This window comes from Ambystoma mexicanum, chromosome 4q, assembly GCF_040938575.1.
Source record: "Ambystoma mexicanum isolate Mex_15411 chromosome 4q, UKY_AmexF1_1, whole genome shotgun sequence".
Lineage (NCBI taxonomy): Eukaryota > Metazoa > Chordata > Amphibia > Caudata > Ambystomatidae > Ambystoma > Ambystoma mexicanum.
The window spans coordinates 1,073,190,942-1,073,217,232 of record NC_090928.1 but is presented as its reverse complement, the minus strand read 5'-3'; the positions used below and the strand labels follow the sequence as shown (position 1 = coordinate 1,073,217,232).

General features: G+C 47.3%; 1 protein-coding gene across 4 annotated transcripts in view; it reads left to right on the top strand.

Annotated features, from left to right (window-relative positions):
* NVL (nuclear VCP like) overlaps positions 1–26,291 on the top strand; it is a 1,303,574-nt gene that overhangs the window by 312,484 nt on the left and 964,799 nt on the right. For all 4 annotated transcript variants that reach the window (XM_069608641.1, XM_069608644.1, XM_069608642.1 and 1 more), the window contains exon 9: positions 6,657–6,791. In XM_069608641.1, coding sequence (XP_069464742.1) covers positions 6,657–6,791 — 135 coding nt within the window. The remainder of the gene's footprint in view (positions 1–6,656; positions 6,792–26,291) is intronic.

Sequence of the window (26,291 nt, the reverse complement as noted above, 5' to 3'; positions counted from 1 at the left end):
AGGGCAGAGGAGAAATCTGCCCCTACCCATCCCCAGGACACATTGGGGATGATATTTGCTGTGGACCAGGACCTGCCATTGTGCACCAGAATCCCCAATGGCAAGGAGAGCAGAGACTGAAAGGACTCCCGCTGTCCTCGAGCCCCTGAATTGGGTCTTGCAGCACCTGGAGAACCAGATCTGGTAAGGCTCCCCATTCGAATGGATTGTTTCCTCCCACATATTCATGCTATGTCCAATATCCCAGTTCTGATGCCTCTGAATTATTTTTGTAGCAGGGGGTGCTGTGTGTTGATGCCTGTCGAGTCGGTGTCCCTCGGAGGTCTCGACATCACTGCAGTTATATGTAGCACGCGCAGTGCCCGCTGACCTCTGTTCTGTTTTTTCGTGCTTTCAGCTTCGGATATATTGGACAGAGGGCCACAGGAGGATCCAATTGTCCCTTTTTACCAAACCTTGCAAAAAAGGGTGGCTTCTAATTGGGAAGCACCAGAGGTTGTTCCTGCTGTAAATAAAAAAAAAAAAAGACAGCTAAGTACAGAGTTTCTAGCGCTGACCCTTTTCACCTTAGCAAGCACCCAACTCCAGAAAGTCTTGTAGTGCAGTTAGTCTGTTCCACAAGTAGACAAAATGCCTACCCTACCATACCCCAGGATAGAGATGACAAACGTTATCGGAGTAATGACAATTTGCGGAGAGTTTGGAGTGAGAGAATTGGATCAGAGATTGATATGGATGATTGGCAAAATATGTGTAGTAATGTATCTTTGTGTTCGCTGAATCTTAGTGAGCGGTCTCGACAAAGCAAGATCCTGAATCGTGTATATTGATGTCCTGAAACATTACATAAAAGAGGCATGTCTGACAGTACTGGCTGTTGGGGGTGCGTTCAGGAAGTTGGGTCATTGGAACACATGTTGTGGAGTTGTGTGAGGGTCAGAGATTTTTGGAGTGAAGTTTGTGATGTTTGTGTCAGGATTGCAGGAGGAGGGCCGGTCCTTGATTTTAGGACGGTAATCCTGGGTGATGATTCTGGATTGGATGATGTCAGCTCCGCCCACAAGAAGTGGATTTTTCGTGCATTCATTGTGGCGAAGAGGCTGATTCTCCGTGGGTGGATCCCTCCTTCCTTTGGGGAGTGGTTCAGGAAATGCATTGCCTGTCACGGACAGAAAAATTGATTTACAAATTGAAAGGTAAAATGTCTTCATATGAGAAGATCTGGAATGTGTTTAATGACTTGTTTTAATTTGTGTTTTTAACTGTTGTTTTTTTTGTACATTCTGTTACTATAATATTGCTGGTTGCGGATATGTTGTATATATTGTATATATTATAAATAAATACATTTAAAAAAAGATGACAAACGTTATGACGCCATGGCCAAAAAGGTTTTTACGGCCGGCACTATGGCTTTAAAATCTGCCAGTGCTAGGTGCACGCTAGCGAGGTTCACACACATCCTTTGGGAGTGTATTTCCATGGCGGCTGACTATATCCCAAAGGGGCGAGATGGTTTCCTTAACGTCGTCAAGGATGGGAAAGACGCAATGTGCAAATCCCTCCAGACTGGTCTCGACTTGACAGTATCAGCAGAGCTATGGCAGCTAGTATAGTGATACGCAGATTTGCTTGGTTGCAAAAGTCAGGATTTGCGCATGACGTACAATCCAGGCTTCTCAACATGCCCTTTGACGGCACACATTTATTTGGAAACAAATGAAAGTTTGGAGAAGTTGCAAACTTTCAAGGCGGCGGCAAAATCCCTTGGAGCTGCAATAAGAAAAACTCCAAACCGCCCCACAGGTACGCCCTGGAGGGTTAGGTCCTTTCGCCATTACTCCACATTTGGAAGAGGAAGTGGACAGCCAGCTCAAAGAGGACAAAGACGATCCCCCCCCCATGGTGGACGGGGAAGAAGTACTAAGACCGCAACAGCAGCAGCAGCCTTACCTTCAGCCACTGCGTCAGCAGCTCCAAAACCTCTGAGGTCTTCATTCGCAAGACGAAGGCAGGTTGTCGCAGCATCTGACAGTATCGCCGGCTATTACTTCAGATTCTTGGGCATTGGAAACAGTTGCCCAAGGTTACTGCCTACCTTTCCTGCAAAAACTTCAGTCATCCACCAGGAACAACTCTTTGAAGGTTCCAGATCCGCTCCTTATGCAGGAGATTTTAACCATGCTAGAAAAAGGTGCTATAGAACCAGTACCTGTAGTGGAGAGGAACACGGGCTGGTGCTCCCCATATTTTCTAATCCCCAAGAAGGACAGGGGATTGAGAACTATCTTGGACTTGAGATTTGAACAAGTTTCTCGGGAAGGACAAGCTCAAGGTGGTAACCCTTTCTCAGATCCATAAGGCCCTCTAGCTTCAGGATTGGATGATATAATTGGACCTCCAGGATGCTTACTTTCATGTGCCGATCCATCACAAGCACAGACAGTACCTGAGGTTCGCCGTTGGCGGTTCTCACTATCAGTTTCGAGTTCTGCCATTTGAGTTTCCCTCCGCCCGAGGGTTTTCACCAAGCTAATGGCGTTAGCGAGACTCAGGAGAGGAGGGATTACTGTCTACCACCACCTAGATGATTGGCTGATCAGGGCCAGTTCCCCAGAACAGGCCCTGGAACATCTCAGCCACGCCTGTCACAAGCACAAGCTGGGCTTCTCCCTCAACTTCAAGTCGTCCCACATGATACCATCACAAAGACTCCAATTCATCGGAGCAGTCCTGGATGCATCCCTAGGAAAAGCTTTGCCGCCAGAGGTGAGGACTCAAGACATTCTGCAAATGGTGACAAAATTCCAGAATGCCCAACATCTACCGGCCTGCGATTTTCCAGGGTTGCTCGGTCTCATGGCATCCTGTATGTTTCTGGTGCCAGAGGCTTGCCTGAGAATGAGATCTCTCCAGTGGGCTCTCAGGACCCAGTGCTCCCAATTCTCAGGAGGGATGTCAGATCTCCTACAAATCCCGGAGTCTCACTGGATCTTCAGTGGTGCGCCTGTCGGAGAACATCTTGAAAGGAGAACCTTTTTGGCAACCATGGCCGGAGATTTCTGTAGTGACGGACGCCTCGCTCACGGGGTGGGGAGCCGATATCAACGATTTGACCATCAACGGTCGTTGGTCTCCATCGGAGTCCAAACTACTTATCAACCTCCTAGAGCCGAGGGCAATTGGACTAGCGCTGAAGGCCATTCTGCCCTCTGTACGGGGAAAGAATGTCCTGATAATAATGGACAACACAGTGGCCATGTACTACCTCAATAAGAGAGGAGGCATAGGGTCACCAACTACTGTGCAGAGAGGCAATGCAGCTCTGGTTTTGGGCAATACAGGAAAGAATCTCTGTCGGCAGTTCACCTAGCCAGAGAGAGGAACACCACGGCAGATGATCTGAGCAGGCAGTGCACAGTCTCCCACGAGTGGGAACTAGCTCAGGAAGTCCTTCAGGAGATCTTCACCCTTTGGGGAACCCCTCAAGTGGATCTGTTCCCGACCAGTGCCAACAGGAAGTGCAAACTGTACTGCTCAAGGGAATTCCCCCCAACCCCCCCAAGCGGAGCTCTAGGAGACGCGTTTGTGGTGGACTGGGGGTTTCCACTCTATACGCGTTTCCTCCAATCCCCGTCATTCCTTGCGTAATCAGTAGGTTGAGAAGGTTAAGGAAATCCATGATCCTAGTAGCCCCGGACTGGACCAGGAGGACGCGGTACCCAGACCTTCTGGACCTCTCCATCTGCCCTCCGATACGTCTTCCGCAAAGAGAGGACCATCTCTCTTGAGAGGAGGGTTGGGTTCTCCATCAGGATATCAGGACTCTCAGCCTTCACGCATGGTTTCTGAGAGGCTAAGATACAAGAATTGGGACCTCCTGGACAATGTAATGGAGGTTTTGCTTTCGGCCAGAAGGCCAGCAACCAAACATTTATACCGCTGCCGCTGGAATAAGTTCTGCAGCTGGTGTGAGATAAGAATGTTGACCCTTATATCCTTTCTATTACATCTGGCAAATATGGGGCTCCAGATTGGTACCATCAAGGGATATCTGGCAGCGCTTTCTATTTTTAAGCGCACTTAAGAGGACGTCTCCTACTTTAAGATTCCTTTAGTAGTACAGTTTTTAAAGGGGCTGACTTTTTACCTTCCAATCCCGTTTCAAGTCCCACTATGGTATCTCAACTTGGTATTAAACTAATTGATGGCAGCTCCTTTTGAGCCTCTACATTCTTGCCCATTAAGACTTCTAACTCTGAAAACTGTCTTCTTAGTGGCAATTACATCAGCCCGAAGGGTGAGTGAGCTACAGGCTTTATCCTGCAAACCTCCTCGTGCTGTTTTTCATAAAGACAGAGAGGTACTAAAAGTGAAGCCTGCTTTTCTCCCCAAAATTGTTTGAGTTTCATATTACTCATAAAATAACGTTACCATCTTTTTATCCTCCTTCGCATCCGGGGAAGGAAGAAGACTTCACAGGCTTCACCGTAGATGTGCACTGAGCTTTTAGATCTCCAGATTGGCAAAATTACGACAGGATGACCAGTTGTTTGTGGGCTAGTCGGGTCACAAACTAGGACTATCCATTACCATGCAAGCTATATCCAGCTGGATAATACTAACTATATCGGAATGCTACAAGCTGGTAAGTAAAGATCCTCCAGAACGCCTAGGAGCTCATTCGACCAGGGGCATTTCAACTTCATCTGCCTTGCAGAGGGGAGTTCCGATAAGATATATGTGCAACTGCCACATGGTCCTCTGTGCACACCTTTACTAAACATTACAGTTTAGACTCCTCCTCGGACCAAGATTCTGCTTTTGGAAAAACAGTCTTGCACTCAGTGTATTCATAACCACACTCATTTCTACTCCCACCTCCAAATTACGTAAACAGCTTTGGGAGTGTATCAAAGATAAGGAATACCTGGGAGGACACAATCCATTCGAAGGACAAGTTACTTACCTCTGGTAATGTTCTTTCGACTGGATGTTCCTTCTGCGTATTCCTGATCGCCCCCCGTCTACACTCTCTCGAGGATTAACTGTCGAACACAAGGTAAAGCTCCACTCATCAAAATGCAACTGAGGCCAATCAGCGCTGCGCGTGCTGCATATACCTGCGGTAACATCGACGTCGAGACAGAGCTCTCCAAGGGACATAGACTTGACAGGCACCGACACACAGCGCCCCCTGCTGAAATATTTTTTTCCGAGGCAGCATAGCTGGGATATTGGAAATATCAAAGATAAGGAATATGTGGGAGGAACTTCTAGTCGAAAGAACGTTACCATGGGTAAGAAACTTGTTCTGCCACCCTCCAAAACCAGTCAGATGGCCGTCTGAGAAAACGCAATGCCATATACACCGAGGGATCCAGTAGGTGCTACTTTCTTCTACTCCTCCGAACAATTGCCTGCACATAGAGCTCACCTGGTGCTGCATTGTGCCGCTGTTTCATCAGTCACCTGCTGCGCTCAAATCAACTGCTCGATGCCCAGACCGTATAAAACTTCTGGAGAGTCACTTGTCGACTCAAACCAGGGGTTACACCAAGCATTGACTCGCCTATCGAACTGCTGTATAGTGAAACCGCACATCGGAGCAACAGGATCACCATTTCGAAAACCGCTGCCCATCCACTCTTAACTGTTGGAGCGTCACTCATCGACGGTTACAACCGGATATGACTGCCTGACATTGAAGAGATCTGTTGAGCACCCAGACCTGCTTTGCCAAATGCCTCCTTCAGACCGCACAGAGCTACTGCATTTGAAACTGTGCAATGTCTGTTTACTGCTTGGGCCCACACAATACACGGTGCCTGAGCTGAGCTTGATTGCTCGACCAGCCAAAGACCCGAAATGAGGTACTGTCGGCCAATAAATGCCAGCTTGGTCCATTTGGGCCCTAGAGTCTGGGGCCTTAGCGCACTTTAGTGCTTTTTTGCATTCAAGAAACGTATCCTTTTTTTAAAAATATTGTGGTTTTCACTTGCCATACACCCCTGATTACTACCCAGAGTGCTGCATTGTGCTAATCCTGATTATTCTCTGTTCTGTTCTTAAGGGTGTGTTTTGTGTGGTGTGCTTCCATTTAGTTATTTTGCAGTTGTGTTTTATTAAAGTATATCTATTGTTAAAGAACCTTGATTGTACATTCCCTTTGTTTTGAATAGTTCTACTTTGCTGTTTGCGTCGCTACTGAATCAGTCACACACATCTTGAGAGCATAACCTTCCCTGGGCTCACTCTACCACAAATGGCGAAGGAGGTATATCTCCAAACTGCCTGTTTTACCTTTGATTGTATTGGCTCTTAGCAGTGTGAGGGTTGAGTGGGCATTTTAGCCCCTACTCCTCCTTATACATCTGCAGGGCAGAATCCAGTTTCACACTTTGTTTGTTATTAGCAGATTTAAAATTGTATTAATGTTTTATTCTAGTTTATTTGGTGGGCTAAAAAATCCCTGATGCGGTCTTTCATGGGAGTAATTTATGTGCATGTTGATTTGATTAGCGTAAGGGCAGTCAAACTCCACTTGCTTTGACTGCAAAATGTTCAATTAATGCATATCTCTGTCTATTTGAAAGTGTGTGATCTCTATCCTCTTCTCTAGTAACCAAGTTTTCCTCTACACTTCCTTAATGCAGGAAGTGTGCAAGATGCTCATTCACATGCGTCATCCTGAAATCTACCAGCACTTGGGTGTTGTCCCCCCACGAGGATTTCTTCTGCATGGACCACCAGGCTGTGGAAAGACATTACTGGCACAAGCCATATCTGGGGTAAGAAGGCTTTCCTTTATCTCCATTATATGTGAAGCAATTCAATAGAAATACTTCTATTGCATTCTAAACAATTATTGTACCAACTAGACACGACAATGAGGTTGTGTCTCCCTTACAGCAGAGGTTTTATGCAACCCGAGGGAGGTTGCAAAAAAGAATATTCATTGATTATTTTAATGGAAATGAAAGTGATAGTTGTCAACCTCCTGAAACATTTTTGTATTGGAAAGGCATTAATTCTTGGAAAAGTATAGAAAACATAAATATGAATGAGACAGAACCAATTTACTTATTGAGAGGGGATTGGCACCCCTCCAAGCCTGGGGTGGGAGGCATCCCAGAGCCAGCCCTGCCCCAGAGGTGAGTAATTTGAGTTCGTAAGGCCCCAGTCTGAGTCCCTTTTATGTGACTGCATATATGAAATGAGTACAGCTGTTGATCACCCCATACCTGCATTTCTCAATTCTGGACAGTTTATTTCCATTTGCTCCAGAGGACTTTAAATATCAACCCAGCTGCGGAACAGCCAGCAAACAATATTACCTAAAGAGACGCAGCAGAGTGGACTGGACACAGAATAGACCGCTGAGCAGCCTGATCAAACCGAGTCATGACAAAACCTGCACCAGCACAACACCACTGATTGACAGTGTTCAGAGTGCTCCAGCCTGTTTCACAAACTCAGACATTGTACACACTTGGGTGGAGACCATAGAGGGATATCCTCACCAAGCCAGCATCTCTAACCAGCCCAAAGCCCTCACACGAACTGGGACATTGAACACTGCAGTCTGCCTTTGATTGATACCGACAAACCCACCTACGAGGAAGAGGCAGGGTTTAAGGCCCTTTTTGTATGTTTTGCTTGGAACACCTGCACAGGGAAGAAGACAGTCAGCTGTTGGCCCGGGAACCAGCTGAGGGAAAAACCCAATAGAGGGATATGGTGAGGACGAGGGTGAGGTGATAATACAATGGGTGTCATGATTACTCCTCAGTCCTGGCGACTCTATTACGATGGAAGCGTATGCGTCTCATCCCAAGATGGCCGACTTGTATGCTTATGTTATGTGCCTCTGACACACAATACTAATGCATTCCCGGTAGATAACCGGCACCAGCACTACTGCATGTCGTGTTTCATTGTTCTGCGCTTCCTAGAGCAGACACTGTATTTCCTATTGTCTTGTGGATAACCCTTCTTCTCTTCCCCTGTTTCTTCCGTCCTGGTCCCTTGTTACTTCCTCTGCCATGCCTTCTTCCTCCTACTCAGGTAAATCTGGAGAATACTGCCCTCGTCTTCCTTCTGCCCGATACTGCCCGCCTTTTTTTTCTTTTTTTTTGCATCTCTTTCAAAGTCTCATCTCCCTCACTAGAATCTTTTCTACAGTACAGCTGTTCTGACAGATTTACATGTGAAACAATGAATACTTGCTATCCCTTGTTATTTGGAGCTTTACCTCCCACTCAGCCCTTCATATGTGGACCAGCATATACCATCTGGGAATCCTTAGATTTATTCTAGTGTTTTTGCCTTCCTCCTACTATCTCTCTTCCTGGAGGGCAATTTGCATGGAGTGTTCTACCTCGCTCTAGTCAGACTGGCTTCTAGGAGGGACAGGCCTTGCTTTAGCCAACCCAACCGCCAACGAATCGATAATGTAAGGCCTGTGGCTAACAATTGGCTATTTTGGTGAGGTCAAGGCAGAAGAAGCAACACGAGACCAGGGGGAGGTATGATAGAACAGTGGAGCATTGGGGAGAATTGCTGAATGAGTATCCAAAGTGAGATCTTGGTTTGTGGGAGAAAGTGGTACTTGAGTCTGAGTGTGGTTGGTAGGTGGGAGAGACTAATAAAGAGAATGGGTAAGGTGACTGGAGGGTAACTGGGACAAGCAGTGACGAGAGAGTAGTAGGATGACGAGGGGAGATTAGTAGTAGATGGAAGAGGAGAGCACAGTAGTAGAATGAATAGGAGAGGAGAGATTACCAAGAAAGGGGAGAGTCGTAGTAGTGGAGGGGATAGGTGTAGTGCTGTGGAGAGGTTGGAGTAGTAGTAGTGGTGTGTAGAGGGGAGAATAGTATTGGTGTGGAGAGGGTAGAATAGTGGTGGTGTGGTGGGGAGAAGTTGTTGTAGTAGTAGTGGTGATGGTGTGGAGAGAGTAGTAGGGGAGCCAGATTTAGAGGGTGGCATGGCGGTAGATAGTAAAGAGAGAGAAACACTGGAGTGGACACAGGTGTGGCGGTGAGAAGGAAACAGTGGGGGGGTATTAGAGAGGAGAGTAGGAGGAAAGGGAGAGAAACAGAGAAACCTAGGACGAGGAGGAAAACGGAGTATCTGGAAGGCACCAATACTGACATTATACTATAGGGTGGAACTTATCTTAGAGACTCACCTAGAGGGAGTTTTAGATAGAGAAGGCATTTGCCTTTAGACTGTCACAATTAGCCAGGCAGCTTTTTAGATTGTAGCGGTTACAAAACTCTAATGACAGTTGCGGTGTTGAGGGACACCTGGGTTAGGCAGAGGAACAGCCTTCACTGGACAAGATCGAAGGGGGCAGACTTTTGGTAGTCCCTTTACTAGTATAAAAGTATAAGCTCTTGAACTGTTGTCTTTGAAAGTTGGTGTGTTCTTGAAACCATAATTAACTAATGCAGAACTGAAGGGGTTTGTGCATGTTTGGTTAATGACTAAGCAAATGATTTGGATCATTCTTGCATTCAGTTAATGTAACTTAATTAACCACAATGATGGTCCAATTTTTGTAAATTCCAAACTTCAAAGTTTGTTAAATGTAATGGATAGGATTATAATGATTAAAAGTTTGTATAGTACATGGATACATAAAAAATCGGGTGTTTCATACATAGTGCGAAAACAAATGCACGGGCTGACGAAGCATAGCCATACAATCTTACAAGATGAGATGAAAGGACATTATTACAGCCAGAGAGCATTAGAAAGATGATGTAGTATAAGTTAACATATGTCAATATATAATTAATATATACATAGTTCATCAGAAATAACCTTTGGGTAAAGGACTTGTTTCAAGAGGATCTGGTTGAATACTTCCGGGGCAATTCTTATCTGTATAGAATGAATCGTTAGCAGTGTGAAAACTCCGTAAACAACCAATTCATCTGTGTGAGGGTGCTTAAAGGGAGCACACATTAATGAGATCTCTTATGATCATAGTGAGTTTAGTAGAGAGAATTCCTATCTGTAGGAAAGATCTGGAGTCAGGGTTGACGCCTAGGATGTTTCAGTGCTTGCTACTCTGGCACCTTCCTCAGGACCAAGAAGCAGTTTTGCGGACCCTGTATGTATAGAGCAAAGAATGGAGCTAAGTCAGGGCAGTGTTTGGGAATATTGTTGAAGAATCATGAGAACAACAATGAATTTGTTCAACCGAACTGAAGCCATCAGTGGCATTATTTTAATGAATGAAAAGCACCAGCGCAGAATCGTAAAGAAGGGCTTTAGAGATGAATAACTGGGCTCTACTTGCGAGAACAAAGCAAACACTTGTTTTTGTGTTGTAGAAAATCTTCAATGAGCAAAGAAAATATCCAGTTACTCTTTCATTCATTACCTCTCCCTCCTTCCTTCGGCTTCTAAAATGCTGCAGTAAAGCTGCAAAAGGCTTTGGAATATGTAACCTTGCTATATGACTCCTCCTTTAAACACCTGCGTACACATGCTCCCGTTTATTAATATTGCCAGTGGCCGAACTGCCAGTTCTTGTTTTTTCGCCCAGTGGTTGGAGAATTGCTTGTGACATTCTCTCATTTGTGTGCAGTTTCTTTTGACCTTTTTGGTATCTTGGTGCTTATTTTTAAATACATAGTGGACTTCATTTTTGCTCTTTTGGTTTCTGCTCAGATCTTTGCTTGGGAAAAATGTGCCTTCCTCCCTAATTTGTTAAAGGTGACCTCTATGCAGTATTTCGGTTGCTAGGAATATAGTGATAGTGGCCAGTGGCGTTTCTCAGGCTGTTTTAATGGGAAGACATGCCTATATAAAGGCTCTAACCTGAAATCTGTTTCTCAAGAGTACGTCTTGGATAAGCCTTTTGATGGCAAGACTACAGCAAAACAAAAGAGGTGATGGCTGCAAGGTTTCTTAACCTCTTGCATTCCTCTGGGCCACCTTCCAGACCATCCTTCTTCGCCTGTCAAGCCATTACAAAAGGGGGAAGACCATATGCAAATCAGGCTTGGTTCAACCCCAAACGGGGCAGTTCATCCCAAACTGCCTGGTCACATCCCTTCTGCATGAAACCACAAGCATTCCCAGACATGGTTTAGCCTTTTGATGGCAAGACCCCTTTTGCCCAAAATAGGGGTGAGTTGTTGCAACAATGTGAATCTGATCTCCGGAGAGATCCGTGACTACCATTTCCTCTAATGCAAAGAATTGTATTGGCCCTTCTGCTTTTCGTTCAGTTGTAAGGCCTATTGTTGGATAGAATTTCCATCTTGTGTGTAATTCTCCCCACTTAGTAAGTCCCCCAGCACTTTTTGCTGGACTATTGGATTTTTGTCTGAGACTCCTAAGTGAGTGGTTTTCTTTTACATTCCTGTGTTAACATATTGTTACCAGGATAGGGGGATATTTTTTATCCTGCCTATGCTTTTTCTTATGTGCAATCGAGCACACCCCACCTTATGTGGAGTGCTGAGGAGACACATTGTATCCCCTTTCTCACTTCTCCTGTAATTTTCTAGTTACAGTGGAAAGTCTAGCTGAGAGGCTGGTGGCAGTGGATATTTTCTACCGACTTTCGGGATTTTTACATGCATGCTGCTGTCGCAGCTGCGGTATGTTATAGGAACTTGGTAAAGCGCACGTACACCCAAAGGCATCTTGGCGCTGGCTATTGAAGAGGAATCAGGGTCCAGAAATGGCCGACAACACCAAAAGAGGGAGACGGCCTAAAACAGAGTGGTTTTCAGCAACCGGCGGAAGGTCAGGTGGTCTTCAGTGGCACGGAGAACAATAGGCAACTTGTTCCAAGCTATAGCAGCCGCCACCGAAAAGGCACGGCCTCCAATACGTGACAGATGATAGTGGGGGGCAATGAGAAGACACACAGACTGAGAGCGCAGCAGGTGGGAAGGAGTGTAGCGAACAAACTTTGCTTGGAGATACTCAGCGCCCAAGCCATAAAAGGCACGATGCACCAGACACAATGATTTGAACAGGGTCCGGCTGGCCACAGGAAGCCAGTGTAGTTTCTTGAGCCGAGGGGAAATATGGGATCCATGCGGTAAAGGACACGTGTCACCATTGACCTAAAATTGTGCCGGTCTTCTTCTTTTTTTCATGATTGCTTTCCCCTTCTTGAGCCTCCCTCTGCTAACCTGTGTGGGGGAAGCCCTGTTCTCGCTCCTTTGTCTTCGATGGGCTCCCATTGGGAATCCCGCCCAGAGGCGCCTGTGTGTCTGGGAGGACATGAAGCTGGGAGGACAATGAAACTCCTCAGTTCTTTGTCCTCCTGTATGTCTGCTTGCATCCAATTCTGATTGGTTGCCTGGCTGTCTCCTTGAGACTGCCACCACCCTAAGTTTGAATGTTGCTTGCATGCTTATTCGCTGCGTTCTGGCATAAAAGTTGAGGGTCTTGATGCTGAAGAGGACATGTGAATAACGGCTGCTGCTCTAGCCATATCTTCGGTGCGACAGGGAAGATCCAGACCGGACAACTTCCTCCCATGGACTGGTGGGCCTGCTAGAGTTTGAGTCCTGCCACGAAGTGCTGCGACTTTCCAGGCCTGCAATACCTGAATACACTGGAACCTCTGGCACTGCTGTGGTGCATCTGTTGCGTCACGCACATTTATGGCTGCAAACTTGTGGGCATCTGTCCGGGCCTACAGAGACTCCATCCTGATCATTGAGTTCCCCTTACCAGATTCAAGAACTGAGAGAAGAAAGTCTGCCGGGTGACAAAGCTTGTGCTGAGCCTCTACTCATCTGGGCGTCCATTTGACAGTCTGACCGTCTGCTCCAGCCAAATGTTCCTCCTCCAGCCACCAAAGCAAGAGACTCGAACCAGAGCTGCTGTCATCTTTCTGCAGGGATCTTCCGGTGACATAGTTGTTCATCATAGAAGGTACTGTCGGACTCCTGGGTACTTACCTAGGCAGTTTCTGTGTCTTTGTTGTCTCCTTCTGAGCTTCTTTAGTCACGTTGGGGTGGACGACCCAATCGTGTTTTCCCAGGCCTAAGGACATGCGTCCTAGAGGATTAAATCCTTCAGGTGGCCTATCTGCCCCCCACCACACCCTGAGCCCTTTGAATCCAATTTCACTTACTTGCTACGAAAAGCATCATCAGAGACAACTTTGACAGTGTCTGCTTTCCTTTGTTCTGCTGCCCACAGGTTACAGGTCCCCCAGTGCCCCCATCTGACTTTTGAGACTCTCATTCCCCAGATAGGGTTGGACTTGTAAAGTTTAGACCTAAACAAAGTTATCTAAACTTACTAGTATTGCTATTTAGTAAATGTTGGTTGATCAATGATTTACTAACCTAAATCTACTCTTGATACTTGCCTGCTTCTCATCCAAAAGGTCTACTTTTGAACAGAGTATTGTTACAGCAAATGTCCTTCTGTATATGTGTGACACTTTCCTTACTTGCCTGAATTGCATTTTGAGTTTAACATTGCCCAAGTGTATATAATAATCCTATTTGTATATAACTACAATGTTTAAGTGTTTCCTTTACTATAAGTGTATTCAAAGGTCTTTGTACTCGACTACAGCCCTTATCCCTTCTAGACTAAGCCTGGCTGCTCGATAATAGCCACCAAGCCTTTTGGGTATTTCAGGCCAACTCTAAGAGTGGGAGCCCTGTACGCCTAAGAGTGAGTCTTCTACAGTCCTACCGTAGGTGGACTTAACTAAAACTCCTGAACTCCTATATGTTGAGGAAACCTTCCTGGGCAAACTCAAATGCTTCTAGGAAAAATAAGCGTTCCTTTCCAAGTTGAGGTCTGCATAATTGGCTTCCACTGATTGTGCTAAAATGTCTCCAGCCAAGGTTCAGGGCCTGGCATTCGAACACCCTGTCCAGCTGAACACTGAATGTGTGCCACTGTGCTGCTTAATAGGCCACAAAGAACAGTGGGTCTTTTGGTATTGTTAGAAGTTCTACCTTGTTTGCTCTGCATCATTCGATGGAAAGCTTCCTCCTCCTAGGGATGGAAAAACACTGACCTCTAGGTGCCATTCAGGAGGTTTAGTAGCATCGGAGTTGGCTGCAATTTTATTCACAGTACTTCTTGATCTTCACAAATTCAATACACTGGTTTTTAGATCTTTGTATTTGAATTGCAGCACAAACCTATGTGTGGTTCACCACTCGACCTCCAAATTTTCATAATTCCCAGTCCTTTAGTGTTTGTAACTGCATCGCTAAATAGTACACATACAGTAAAGCTGGAACAATCACCCTTTCGACAATGGCATAGAACCGGGCCATTTACCCCAGTCGCTAAATATAACCTAACCTATTTGATTTGTGCCCTCTACCTTCTTAGCTAATGGTTAGTTTGATACAAAACGTTAAAAAAACCGTCTCTGTTCTCTACACAGCCACTATCCGCTTAAGCCAATCATCAGGTGGCCCTCTATAGTAGAGATTGTCCTATGCTCACTTGGGTGTCCCCTTTGAATGGATTGTGTCCTCCAACGTATTACACATCTTTGACATGTAATTTCCACAGCTGTGCACTTCGGAAACTTTTTCAGCAGAGGGCGTCCTGTGTCGATGACGCCGGGTCGATATCCCTCAAAGGCCTCCGTTGAGGATGACGTCACCGGATGTTATAAATATGACGCACGGCGCCCGTATCGTCAGTTCCGTTTTTTCCGCAAACATGTTTGCTTCGAGAACTCGGCGCGCCTCCTGTGTTTCATCGTTGACATGTCTTTTTCTTTGACCCCTACGACTCTGCGGTCTGGCTTCAAGACTTGCCGGGGTTGCAAGTCGAAAATGTCGATCACGACGTGCATCGCATTTGTTTGTGGTGCTTGGGTAAGAGTCAAAACTGACGACTGTTCAAAATGCCAGTCGCTGACTGCCAAGGCCTTGCGGCAGCATAAGGAGAAGCTCCAGGTAGGTAGGGGTCCTAAGTCCAGTAAGTCCCGTACATCTAAATGAAAAACCAAAGGGGTGTCCACTGACGACTCGAGGGGCAACTCTCTGCGTCGGGAGGAGGCCCCAGGTTCTAGGTCCCGGAGTAGTTCTCGCCATTCTTGTAACTCGTTGCGGCATTCTCAGAAGTGCCGTCACCGGTTGCCCTCCCTGTCCTCCTCGGAGGATGGTGCCGCGAGGAAAGTGGCATGCCCGACGAAGTCCTCGACTCTGGAGGAATGGGCTGCCTTTAAGGAGCAAATGTTAGCGATATTTCAATCGCAGGGCACGGTTCCGGTCGTGCCTTCACAAAGCCGGCAAGGAACGGTCTAGTACCGTGGCTCGCATGGCTTCGGGCTCTGGTCCACGACGCGATTTGCACCGGGATCCTTCGAGGTCCCGTTCGGAAAAGGCTTCGGATAGTCCCAAGAGACGTGCTTCCAGTTCTTGGTCCTCGTCTCTGGCGAGACCGCTGCAACCTGCTAAGGGCTCGAAGCCTGCGTCGAAAGAGAGAGAGAGACGGAAACGAGAAGAGGCACAAGGGGGAATGGAGCAGAAACGAGAAGAGGCACAAGGGGGAGGAGGAACAGAAAGTAAGAAGAGATCAGCGGAGTGAAGGGAGCGAGAGGGAGTGTGGAATGAGAGAAGAGAGATTTAAAGACAAGATAAAGGAAGTGAAATTTAAGTTGGGAGTGGAAAGGAAGCCAGCCTAGGTTAGATAGAGAGTTAGAGATGGAGTCGAAGGGAGAGAGAAGGCAGAGGGTACGGATTACAGAGTGGTACAGGGATTTGAGGGGGGCAAGGTGGGAGGCAGGGAGACCAAGGAAGAGGGAAGAACAATAGAAGAGGCGATAGAAAATGAGGGAGGAGATCAAAAGTTTGGTAGCATGAATGGTGAGAGAGGAACTGACTTTGCAGATGTTAGAGGTGGTAGCGACATGCGCGAGAAGTAAGGGATATATGATGTGAAAAAGTGAAGGAAGGATCGAAGTAATGCCTAGATTACAAGCATATGTGGAAATAGGAAGGTTAGAAGGGAGAAAATGAATGAATGGAAGGAGGGGGGGAGTGGGGGATAAGACGCTTTGCCGTTTTATCAGCCCACAGCGCCGTCGGCACCACTGTCGACGCCGAAGCCTTTGGCCACACGGCGCCGAGGTTGTCGCCGCTTTCGGCGTCGAAGCCTTTGGAAGTTTTTGCCCGCAATTTACCATTGGAGTACCCTGATTTGGTGGATCCTCCAAGGAAGGCTACGGCGAAGACTATGAGGCCAGCATTGGACTGAAGGCCCTCTTCTGTCCCCAGGTCAGGGTTTCAACTCCCTATGGACGACTTATATGAAGAGGAAGAAAGGTCTGAATTTGAGGACCCTGGTGAACTTGATGTGGCTCCAATCTTTTCTGGATACAGTCAATTGGAGGAGTTGAGGTAAACCCTTCATGATGCCAGTGGGTTGGACACTTCTCCGGAAGTGGAATTTGGTAGGCCTGACCCTGGGGCTCATGCTGAGTCTTCATACAGGCGGCTCATGGCTAGGGTCTCAGAGTATCTGGGCTGGTCCAGTCCTCCTGAAGACTTTGTGCAGGATGATGTAATGGACATTTTAGATCAAGGTCCGTCCTCTGACCCGGTGTTACCATTTCATCTCACCTTACAGGAAAGGGTGGCTGCTGCTTGGCAGTCACCGGAATCTCGTCCGGCTGTTAATAAATCGTCGACAAAATAATACTAGCCTTCCGTTAGCGACCCCAGCTATTTATCCACTCACCCCACTCCCGAGAGTTTGGTGGTTCAGGTGGCTACGGCCACCTAGAGGCAAGCGGCATACCCTACCATCCCTCCTGATAGGGACGAGAAACACTTGGACGGTTGGGTTCGGCAGGTATTTTCTGCGGGGAGCATGGCATTGAAATCGGCCAACTCCACTTGTGCCTTAGCAAGGTTCTCACACACTCTGTGGAACTGTTTCTTTAGCCGCTGAGCATATTCCTGAGGGGGAAAGGGATGGCTTCCTGGCTCTTGTGCAAGACGGCAAGGATGCCATGTGCAAATCCCTTCAGTTGGGTTTGGATACAGCTGACAGTGTTAGCCGGTCCATGGCTGCGAGCACCGTTATACGCAGATTTGCGTGGTTGCTGAAGTCTGGTTTTGCTCTGGATGTGCAAGCCCATCTTCTGAACATGCCCTTTGTTGGCGCACATTTGTTTGGCAACAAGCCTGACGAGAGCCTTGAGAGTTTGCAGACCTTGAAAGCTGTGGCAAAATCTTTAAGCGCAGATGTGCGTCAACCTCTGCCTTTTCCTCCTAGGGTACAGCAGTGGAGGGGAGGGTCTTTTCATTTCTACGCCTCCTTTAGTAGAACGAGAGGGTCCGCCAGTCAAAGGGGCCAGCGAAAAAGTACCCATGGTGGTCGGGGGAAATTGGGGTGCCAAAGCTGCTTGGGCAGCAGCCTCTTTGCCTTCAGGCACTGCCGCAACCGCTCCAAAACAGTCATGAGGCCATGTCCCATGGTTCACCGGTTGGGGGCAGGCTATCTCAGCATCTCGAAGAATGGCGAGCGATTATTTCGGATCCGTGGGTTCTGGATACGATAGTCCACGGCTACAGCCTCCCTAAATCGGCCTCACGACAATCCACCGGGGAAACTCTCTTTGAAGCTTCCAGATCCGCTCCTTACGCAGGAAATCTTAAACCTGGTGGAGAAAGGCGCTATAGAACTGGTGCCTGTAGGAAGAGGAACAAGGGATGGTAATCCCCTTATTTTTTGGATCCCAAAGAAAGACGGGGGATTGACCCATCCCTGACTTGCATTGATTGAACAAACTTCTCAGGAAGTTCCAGATGGTTACTCTTTCTCAAGTCCTCCATGCCTTTCAACTTCAGGATTGGTTGGTGTCTCTGGACCTACAGGATGCTTACTTTCATGTGCTGATTCATCCCAAGCACAGAAAGTACCTGAGGTTTGCGGCTGGAGACCTGTACTTTCAGTTTTGGGTCCTGCCATTCGGATTGACCTCCGCCCGAGGGTCTTCACCAAGCTAATGGTGGTGGTAGCGTACCTCGGGCAAGGGGGGATTCACATCTACCCATACCTGGACGACTGGCTGATCCAGGTGCGCTCTCCTAAGCAAGCATTGGACCACCTCAGTCGTACCTGCCGCTCCCTTCACAGGCTTGGCTTCTCCCTCAATTTCAAGAAGTCGCATCTGACACATTCCCAACAGCTCCAGTACATCGGGGCTGTGTTAGACGGGTCCTTGGGGAAGTGCTTGCCAACCCAAGGTGAGAGCTCATCACATTGTGCAGATGGTGGACAAGTTTCAACATGCCCAGAATCCCCCAGCTTTCGAATTCTTAAGGTTGCTCGGCCTCATGGCATGCTGCATTTTTCTGGTGCCAGAGGCCAGGCTGCGGATGAGATCCCTGCAATGGGTCCTCAAGATGCAGTGGTCGCAGTTCTCAGGCAAGATGTCGGATCCCCTTCAAATTCCACTCTCGATCTCCCAGGATCTTCTGTGGTGGGCCAACGAGAGGAACCTGATGAAGAGGGAGCCGTTTTGGCAACCATGGCCGGAGGCGACTAGTGATGGATGCTTCCCTCACAGGATGGGGCGCTCATGCCAATGACCTGACCGCCAGCGGTCGCTGCTCTCCGTCGGAGTCCAAACTCCACATCAACCTGTTAGAGCGGAGGGCTAGCCCTGAAGGCTTTTCTGCCGTCTGTGCGGGGGAAGAGTGGCCTGATCATGACGGACAGCACAGTGGCCATGCATTACCTCAACAAAAAAGGGGAGGTAGGGTCACTCGCATTGTGCAGAGAGGCAATGCAGCTCTGGTTCTGGGCCATCCAGCAGGGAATTCCGATCTCAGCAATTCATCTGGCCGGAGACGAAAATGCAGCGGCGGACGCTCTGAGCAGGCAGAGCACAATCTCTCACGAGTGAGAGTTGGCTCAGGAAGTCCTTCAGGAGATCTTCGCCCTTTGGTGAACCCTGCAAGTGGATCTCTTTGCCACCAGTGTCAACCGGAAGTGCAAGAGATTCTGCTCAAGGGAATTTCCTCTGAGAGGAGCCTTAGGCGATGCGTTCGTAGTGGATTGGTCATTCGCACTGCTGTACGCGTTTCCTCCAGTCCCCGTCATTCCGCAAGTGTTGCAGAGGTTTGGTTCCCACATGATCCTCATTGCTCCGGATTGGACCAGGAGAGCGTGGTACCCCGGACCTTCTAGAAATGTCCTTCTGACCTCCACGACGTCCTCCCTACCGAGAGGATCTGCTCTCGCATGAGGGGGGGGGTCAGGTTCTCCATCCAGAGGTCAAGACTCTCAAACTTCACGCTTGGTATCTGAAAGGTTGAGGTATAAGGATTGGGACCTCCCGGATGAAGTGATGGAGGTGTTGCTTTCGGCCAGGCGTCCTGCAACAAAATCTCTGTACTGTTGCCGCTGGCGTAAGTTCTGCAACTGGTGCAGAGGTCACAATGTTGATCCTTTTCAGTGCTCCATTCCTATTGTTTTGTCTTTCTTACTTTCATTGGCCCACAGGGGCCTTCAAGTGGGTACCATTAAGGGTTACCTGGCGGCGCTGTGTATCTTCAAGCGCTCGTCTGAATAATGTTCTTACTTTAAGATTCCTTTGTTTTTACAATTTCTTAAAGGACTGACTAATGTGTTCCCGCCGTCCCCTTTCCAGGTGCCGGTTTGGGATTTAAATTTGGTTTTGAAATTTCTCACGGGTGCTCCGTTTGAACCTTTGCACTCTTGTCCTTTGAGATTATTGTCCTTCAAGACCGTGTTCTTGGTTGCAGTTACTTCCGCTCGCAGAGTGAGTGAATTGCAGGCACTTCCTCTAAGCCACCCTTTACTGTGTTCCACAAGGACCAGGTGGTACTGCGGGTATGTCCTTCCTTTCTACCTAAGGTAGTATCTGAATTTCATTTGAGTCAGAAGGTGGTTCTCCCATCGTTCTATCCTCCTCCTCATCCTGGCAAGGAAGAGGAGCGACTCCATCGGTTGTATCCTAGGAGAGCTCTGAGCTTTTACATTTCTAGGATGTCCAGGGTCAGAGTGGACGATCAACTCTTTGGTAACAGCGTGGCCCAATCGGAGTCCAGCATATCCTACAAACAGACCTTGTCCAGGTGGATAATCCTCACCATTACAGAGTGTTACCGATTGGCGGGTAAGGACCCTCCTGAAGGGTTGCAAGCTCATTCCACTAAGGACGTGGCTACTTCCACCGCCCTCCAGCGGGGTGTTCCTATTAGGAATATTTGTGATTCTGCTACATGGGCTTCACTCCACACCTTTGTTAAACATTGCTCCCTTGATACGATCCATGGTCAGGATATGGCCTTTGATAAGGCGGTTCTTTATTCCGCCATCTGATTGGGTACTCTAAATTCTTTTCCCTCCTCCATTTTCTGGTACTGCTTTGGGAGTCTGTCAAAGATGTGGAATACGTTGGCGGACACAATACATTCGAAGAACAAGTTACTTACCAACTGGTAACGTTCTTTCGACTGGATGTTCCTCCAACGTATTCCACATCGCCCTCCCAGCCTGCCCCTCTGGAGAATTTCCTATACGATTCCAGATTACGTTTCCGCAAGGCTATGTGCAGTCAAGAAGGCATGAGACTGGTGCCACACGTTCTGGGGGAAAAACTTAAACTGAGGCTATGGGCGCCGTGCGTCCTATTTATAACATCCGATGACATCGCCCTCTACGGAGGCCTTCGAGGGACATCGACCTTACGCCAGTGACGCAGGACGCCCTCTGCCTAAAAAGTTTCTGAAGTGCACAGCTGTGGACATTACATGTTGGTAAGTAACTTGTTCTTACTCACTCCTGGGTTGTGGTGGTATATCTAGTGATTTGCTCTCTCTAATTGGGTTACAGTTGACCTCTATTGTTAATTTCGGTGACTTCCTCCAGGACTCTGATTTGTTGCTGGGAGCTACTGCACTTGACCACCATCAGCTTCATTTCTGCTTCAGAACAGCCTTCTTCAATTTGTTGAGCTTGGTGTTAGTCATTGGCATGGTCCATTCACCCTTTTGAAGCATCTGCATGAGATCATGCTTGGATGCAGAGTCAGACCTAGCCGAATCATTTGCCAGGGAATCATCCCCTCAACCTCAATAGGGAGAGAAGTTTGATCCTCCTTTGCCGATGCAAGTTTCTTAGAACCCGGTTACATCTTCAAGGGTTGTCCAACCTCAAAGACGCTTCAATTAGGCTTGTGATGGCTGCATTTCACAAATGACTGCCACCACTGTCACCGAATACCTCTACCTTTTACCTGAAAAAGGAACACATAGAAATCCATTTCCATGACGGACGACTGTGTCAAGCCATGTGTTGTAATTCATGGATGTTCTTTAGAGCTACTGCTTGTTTTCTCCAGCTGTTGTAACTCCTTCCTCCAGCAGGAGGCACCAGCTTGCTGTTTTCCAACATAACTCGACGTGAAGTGAATGAACACGCCGGAGTGAAAGGAGGGTGTTTTCTGTAGTAGTAGTGGTGGTGGGAGGATTGGTGGTGGGAGGAGGAGGAGGAGGGTAGTAGTCATTGTAGTAGTGGTTGTGAGAGCAGAAGTAGTAGTAGTAGTAGTAGTCATAGTAGTTGTGGTGGTGGTGGGAGGAGGTTGAGGAGGCTGGTAGTGGTGGGAAGATGAGAGTAATAGTAGAGGCGGGGAGTAGTAGTGTGTAGAAAGGGAGTAGCAGCAGAGAGGGGGAGAAGTGAAGAGGAGTGGGAGGAGACATCAAATGGTGGCAAGGAAAAGGAGGAGTGAAACCTATGTTAGGAGGAGCACGCTGGATGGAGTGGTGAGTGGTAGTAAGAGTAGAAGCGAAGGGGTGAGTGGGCGTGACTGAACTAGCCCGAATCCAACAGAGAAAGTGCAAGGCAGTAGTCAAACCATATTACTACACTAAACTCTTGTTAGTGTAGGGAGGGTTAGAAAGTCCCAGACAGCATTTAGATAGCCTGCATTTAAGGAACTCACCTAAGCAAGATATATATTAGAGTAGGAGTTAACATTCGGTAGCACTAACCAGGGGTTATGGACACCTAGGTTAGGGAGAAGGGTTATTGCAAGACGAGAGAGGGAGCGAGAGGACAGTCGCAGGCTCTAAAAATTCAAATAAAATGTGCTATCTGACGTGTTTCCTGAAGCGGGATCACCGAACCCTGGGACAGAACGGTCTGGGAGATAGGAGTCGAACTAGAATTCCTAATCCTGGACACTACCAGATTAATGGGAATATTATGCAGAGGAAACTGAGACGGACATCGAACAAAGTGGGCTTCCCCTGTCTGCTTGTTGGAATGAATGTGGGAGACCTGGAAAAAGACCAGCAAGTGGAAGAAAACCCAGCCTAGTGGAAGTGGGTCGTCCGGTCTTCCATGAGACAGTGGAGGGATCCCACTGTGAAGGATTCTAATCGGGCGTCACACACCGGACCAGGACCTTCAACCCTCAGCCTTCGATGTAGCGCGCGATTAGAATGCTTTTTTCTTCATTTTCAACAAATTCGAATTGAGCCGATACCCGACCCGTCTCACACCCCCTTTTACAAATACCACGGGTCACAATGGACCACGAACCAGGCCAGTGGTTGGTAACACAATATTTATTTTAATTTCAAAGAAAATCACACAATTTTTATATTGGGTAGAAATCACCAATGGTGTGATAATTACAAGGAACACCACTGAAATACACTTGAGTAACCCTCTACAAGAAAATATCCAAAGCACAAATGAATAGGAGCACTTTTTCAATTAGGATGGATAGCACCAGAATTATGATTTCCCCCTGCAATGTTCCCTCAACCCACAATTAATCTAATTCTGAGTGGATAGAAAGAAGCAGCAGGTAGTCGGGGATAGGTGGCAGCAAACGGAATCAAAATCCGACCTTCTCTCACAAAAGAAGAGCCAAAAACCCTTTGCAATGGCCTAAAATGACACAATTAAATAATGATGTACATATGTTTTATCACAGTCTCAGGGATGTCCTATCACTAGCAACTATAAGTTAAGGTATCACCAAAGGCATACAGTTCACAAAGCAGGTTGAAATTGAAAACACAGTGCAGTCAAATGACACAAGGAAAAGTTGCATTTTTTGTAGTTTGCAGTTTTAAATGTCAAAAACGTTTTTTCAGAAAAACGGGTGAAATACTCTGAATTGGAATGCGGTTTTTGGGCTGGGGATAGAGGCACATCAAAGGGACAATATAGAAGTGAAAGGATGGCTATAGCTGAAGAATGTAATATTTTCAAGGTGGAATGAGGTTCGATTTTAGGAAAATAAAGCAGTTCTAAACGAAAATCGGTTTGGAAGGAAAGGAAAAGTTTCACTTACACAAGAGTTAATGGCTAGAAAAGAGGAATTTCACCCGAGAATATAATTTCCGCTGCAGTTGTAACCATTCATGCAGTGTACCCCTTTTCTTTAGGGAAAATTAAATTTATATCATCCAAATATTGCTAAGGAGTTACAAGATGGGGTGAATGAAAGAATGACGCGAACACTAGAAAAACAAGGACAGGGTGCACAGAGAATTAGAACAGTTTAGACAAGTTATCAGGGTATGTATAGGATTACTTAGAACATAGGACAAAGACAAAGGAGTCAAGATGGGGGGTATGCTATGTGTTATTGGATGGGGAAATACTCACAATCAGCGCTAGGGTTTGGAATTTGGGACAGCCAACCGAATTCTGTACTCAATAGGTTCTGCTCACCGGATAGCGTGCTCTCCTGGCAAAAAACAGCTGGCCAAAGGTTTGGTCACGGTACAGTGACGCCTCAGCTGGATGGAGCGGTTAAGCAGGGCAAGCAGGCGGCATTGGAGAATCCCAAAGCGGGCTCAGTCACCTTTCCCCTTTCTCCCTGAAGTTAGTGGGATTTTGTTATGGGGTTTTAGGGCTGAAGGGCCTGGGTCAACTATCTCTTTTCTGACAGTGGGGTCTGGAATCTTGCAGATTGAAGGTGGAATATCTGGATACGCAGGCGCTGGAAAATTCAGAAGAGTGTCTAGAGTTCTGTCAGGCTCCCTTATTTATAAGGCATGCTGACATGCGCCCACATGTGCAGGTTGAACGGGCCCTAGCATCTCCAAACCTACTGTTATTCTCAGCAACCTCCCAGTACCGCACAACACGATGAATACTGTCCTGTCCACTTATGCTATTTGGAAGAAAATCGGCAAAAAATACGAAATACACATGAGATTTTCCCCCCTACTACCATACCCCTGCCAAGTGAAAAGATATTTCATCAATGGGACAAAAAAATCAATATCCAATCCTTTGGTGACCTTTTCCGTGAAGGCATGTTTATAACCCCACAGATGGCCAAAGAGAGAGGAAGTAATACTTCACTCGATATATTTATCAACTTTAGACTACGTCTCACCCTACAAGCCCAGTTCCCATCATTTCCCAAGCAGCCAGCGACATGGGACTTGTTACACAATGTGATCCAGGCAAAGGGAGAGGGGAAGACAAGTGTCCATGATATACAAATCCTTATTAACAGACACTGCAATTAACGACACCCGCACGAAACAACAATGTGAGACAGCCATCCAGTCTACAATATCAGAAGACGACTGGACCTACATTCTTCGCCAAACCCAGAAAGTCTCTATAAACACTTGCTTCAAACAAATTCATTTCAACTTTGTGCATCAAACTTACTATACCCCTGCGAAAAAAACAGCGTCGTCATCTGGAAGTATCAGCACAATGCGAAAGATGCGGTGCCCTGGCCGCGGACTTTCTCCACCTCACCTGGAACTGTCCCGGGATATCCCGGTTCTTGTCTTCGGTCCTACAGACAACTGCCGATATAGTAGGAGAGGAGCTAACCCCTCTTCCGACCATCACACTTTTAAGCCTGACCAAATACTTGCAACCTCCATCGAGGAGACTAGCTGCCCTTCTCCTGGTGCTGGCACGCAGAAGGGTTGTCTTGACATGGGGTCGTGGTCCTCTTCCTACACTAACAGCATGGAAAAAAGACATCACGTACTGCCAAGACATGGACACCGAATTCATAAGAACTCTACCCCTTCACGCGCGACCCCCCGACATCTGGGATCCATACATCGCCTACCTAATCTCCATCTCAGATTCTCAATCACAACTCTCGCAAATGCAGAGGGCAAATGCGCCCACATCTCCTACAACCAACATGGAGCTTTAATCGGACATTACCAGAGGGAAGGGGGGTACACAGGGAATTTTGTATGCTTTGAATGTATTTTTGTAGACTGCACCCGATTGGTGCAGATCTGGTTTGTTTTTATATGGAAAACCTAAAATAAATTTTAAAAAAAATAAAATAAGGCATGCTGACATCATGGGATTATATGGTGGGACAGGCTTAAACAAGTCACGCCTCTAACAACTGGATTGGACAGGGGTAATCGTTACCGCCTTCATGTCAGCTGGTTGGGCTTTTAGAGACATGACATCAGCTTTATGGTGTGGGTTTACTATGTCCAGAACCTCCCACAGTTAATTTTGCCCCAACCCAGTTTTGACATCAATGGCACACTTTTACAGTTGTGGCATTTTAACAAATTACTTAAGCAGATTACATATTTTACATTGAGCATGGCAGTCCAATTCTCAAGTTTGTAGGACTTTGTTTCGCCCGTCTAATAGTTTTTTGTGATTTTCTGTGATAAATATTTGACATAAAATTCTATAACTTTATACATGGGTATAGATTATCATACGGCATGTAAGTATTGAATTTCACAGTGGCATCATGTACACTTTCCTCATACTGTCCAATTATCTGCCATTTCTGTTTTCAATATGGCAGTGAAGGCTACTACGTCTTAAATTAAAAACCACAAAATTGGAACCACCAGGGGGTGCCGATATGCACTGACGCGCCTCAGCCTTGCTCTCCCCGGGGTCCGGAAAAGTGTGGCCTGAGCCCCCCTACACACCCCCATTGAGGTGGCTGGCCCCCGGAATTGGTGATCGGGACCCCCGCGAGCCCGAAGGGCGAAAACCCGATGTCTTTTGGAGCAGCAGAGCAGGAGAACGGTGCGGGGAGCCGCGAGTGGAGAGGTTTGCAGCGCGGCTCCCGCCAGCTGTTACGCAGCGTATGGTCCTTCCCCCCCCCTCGGTGGGGGATGGATGTGAGGCTCCTCACAGCACGGCTGCTGGAGGGGTGCCCCGCTCCACATCGAGGAGGCCTGGACCAGGGGGCAGCCGGGAGTGGATGGAGGCTTGAGTGTTGGGCCATCTGGAGAGCCCTATTGGCAGCGTGGGAGTGCATAGCAGCTGGCGTGCACCTTCTTGCCTGACTGAGGGGG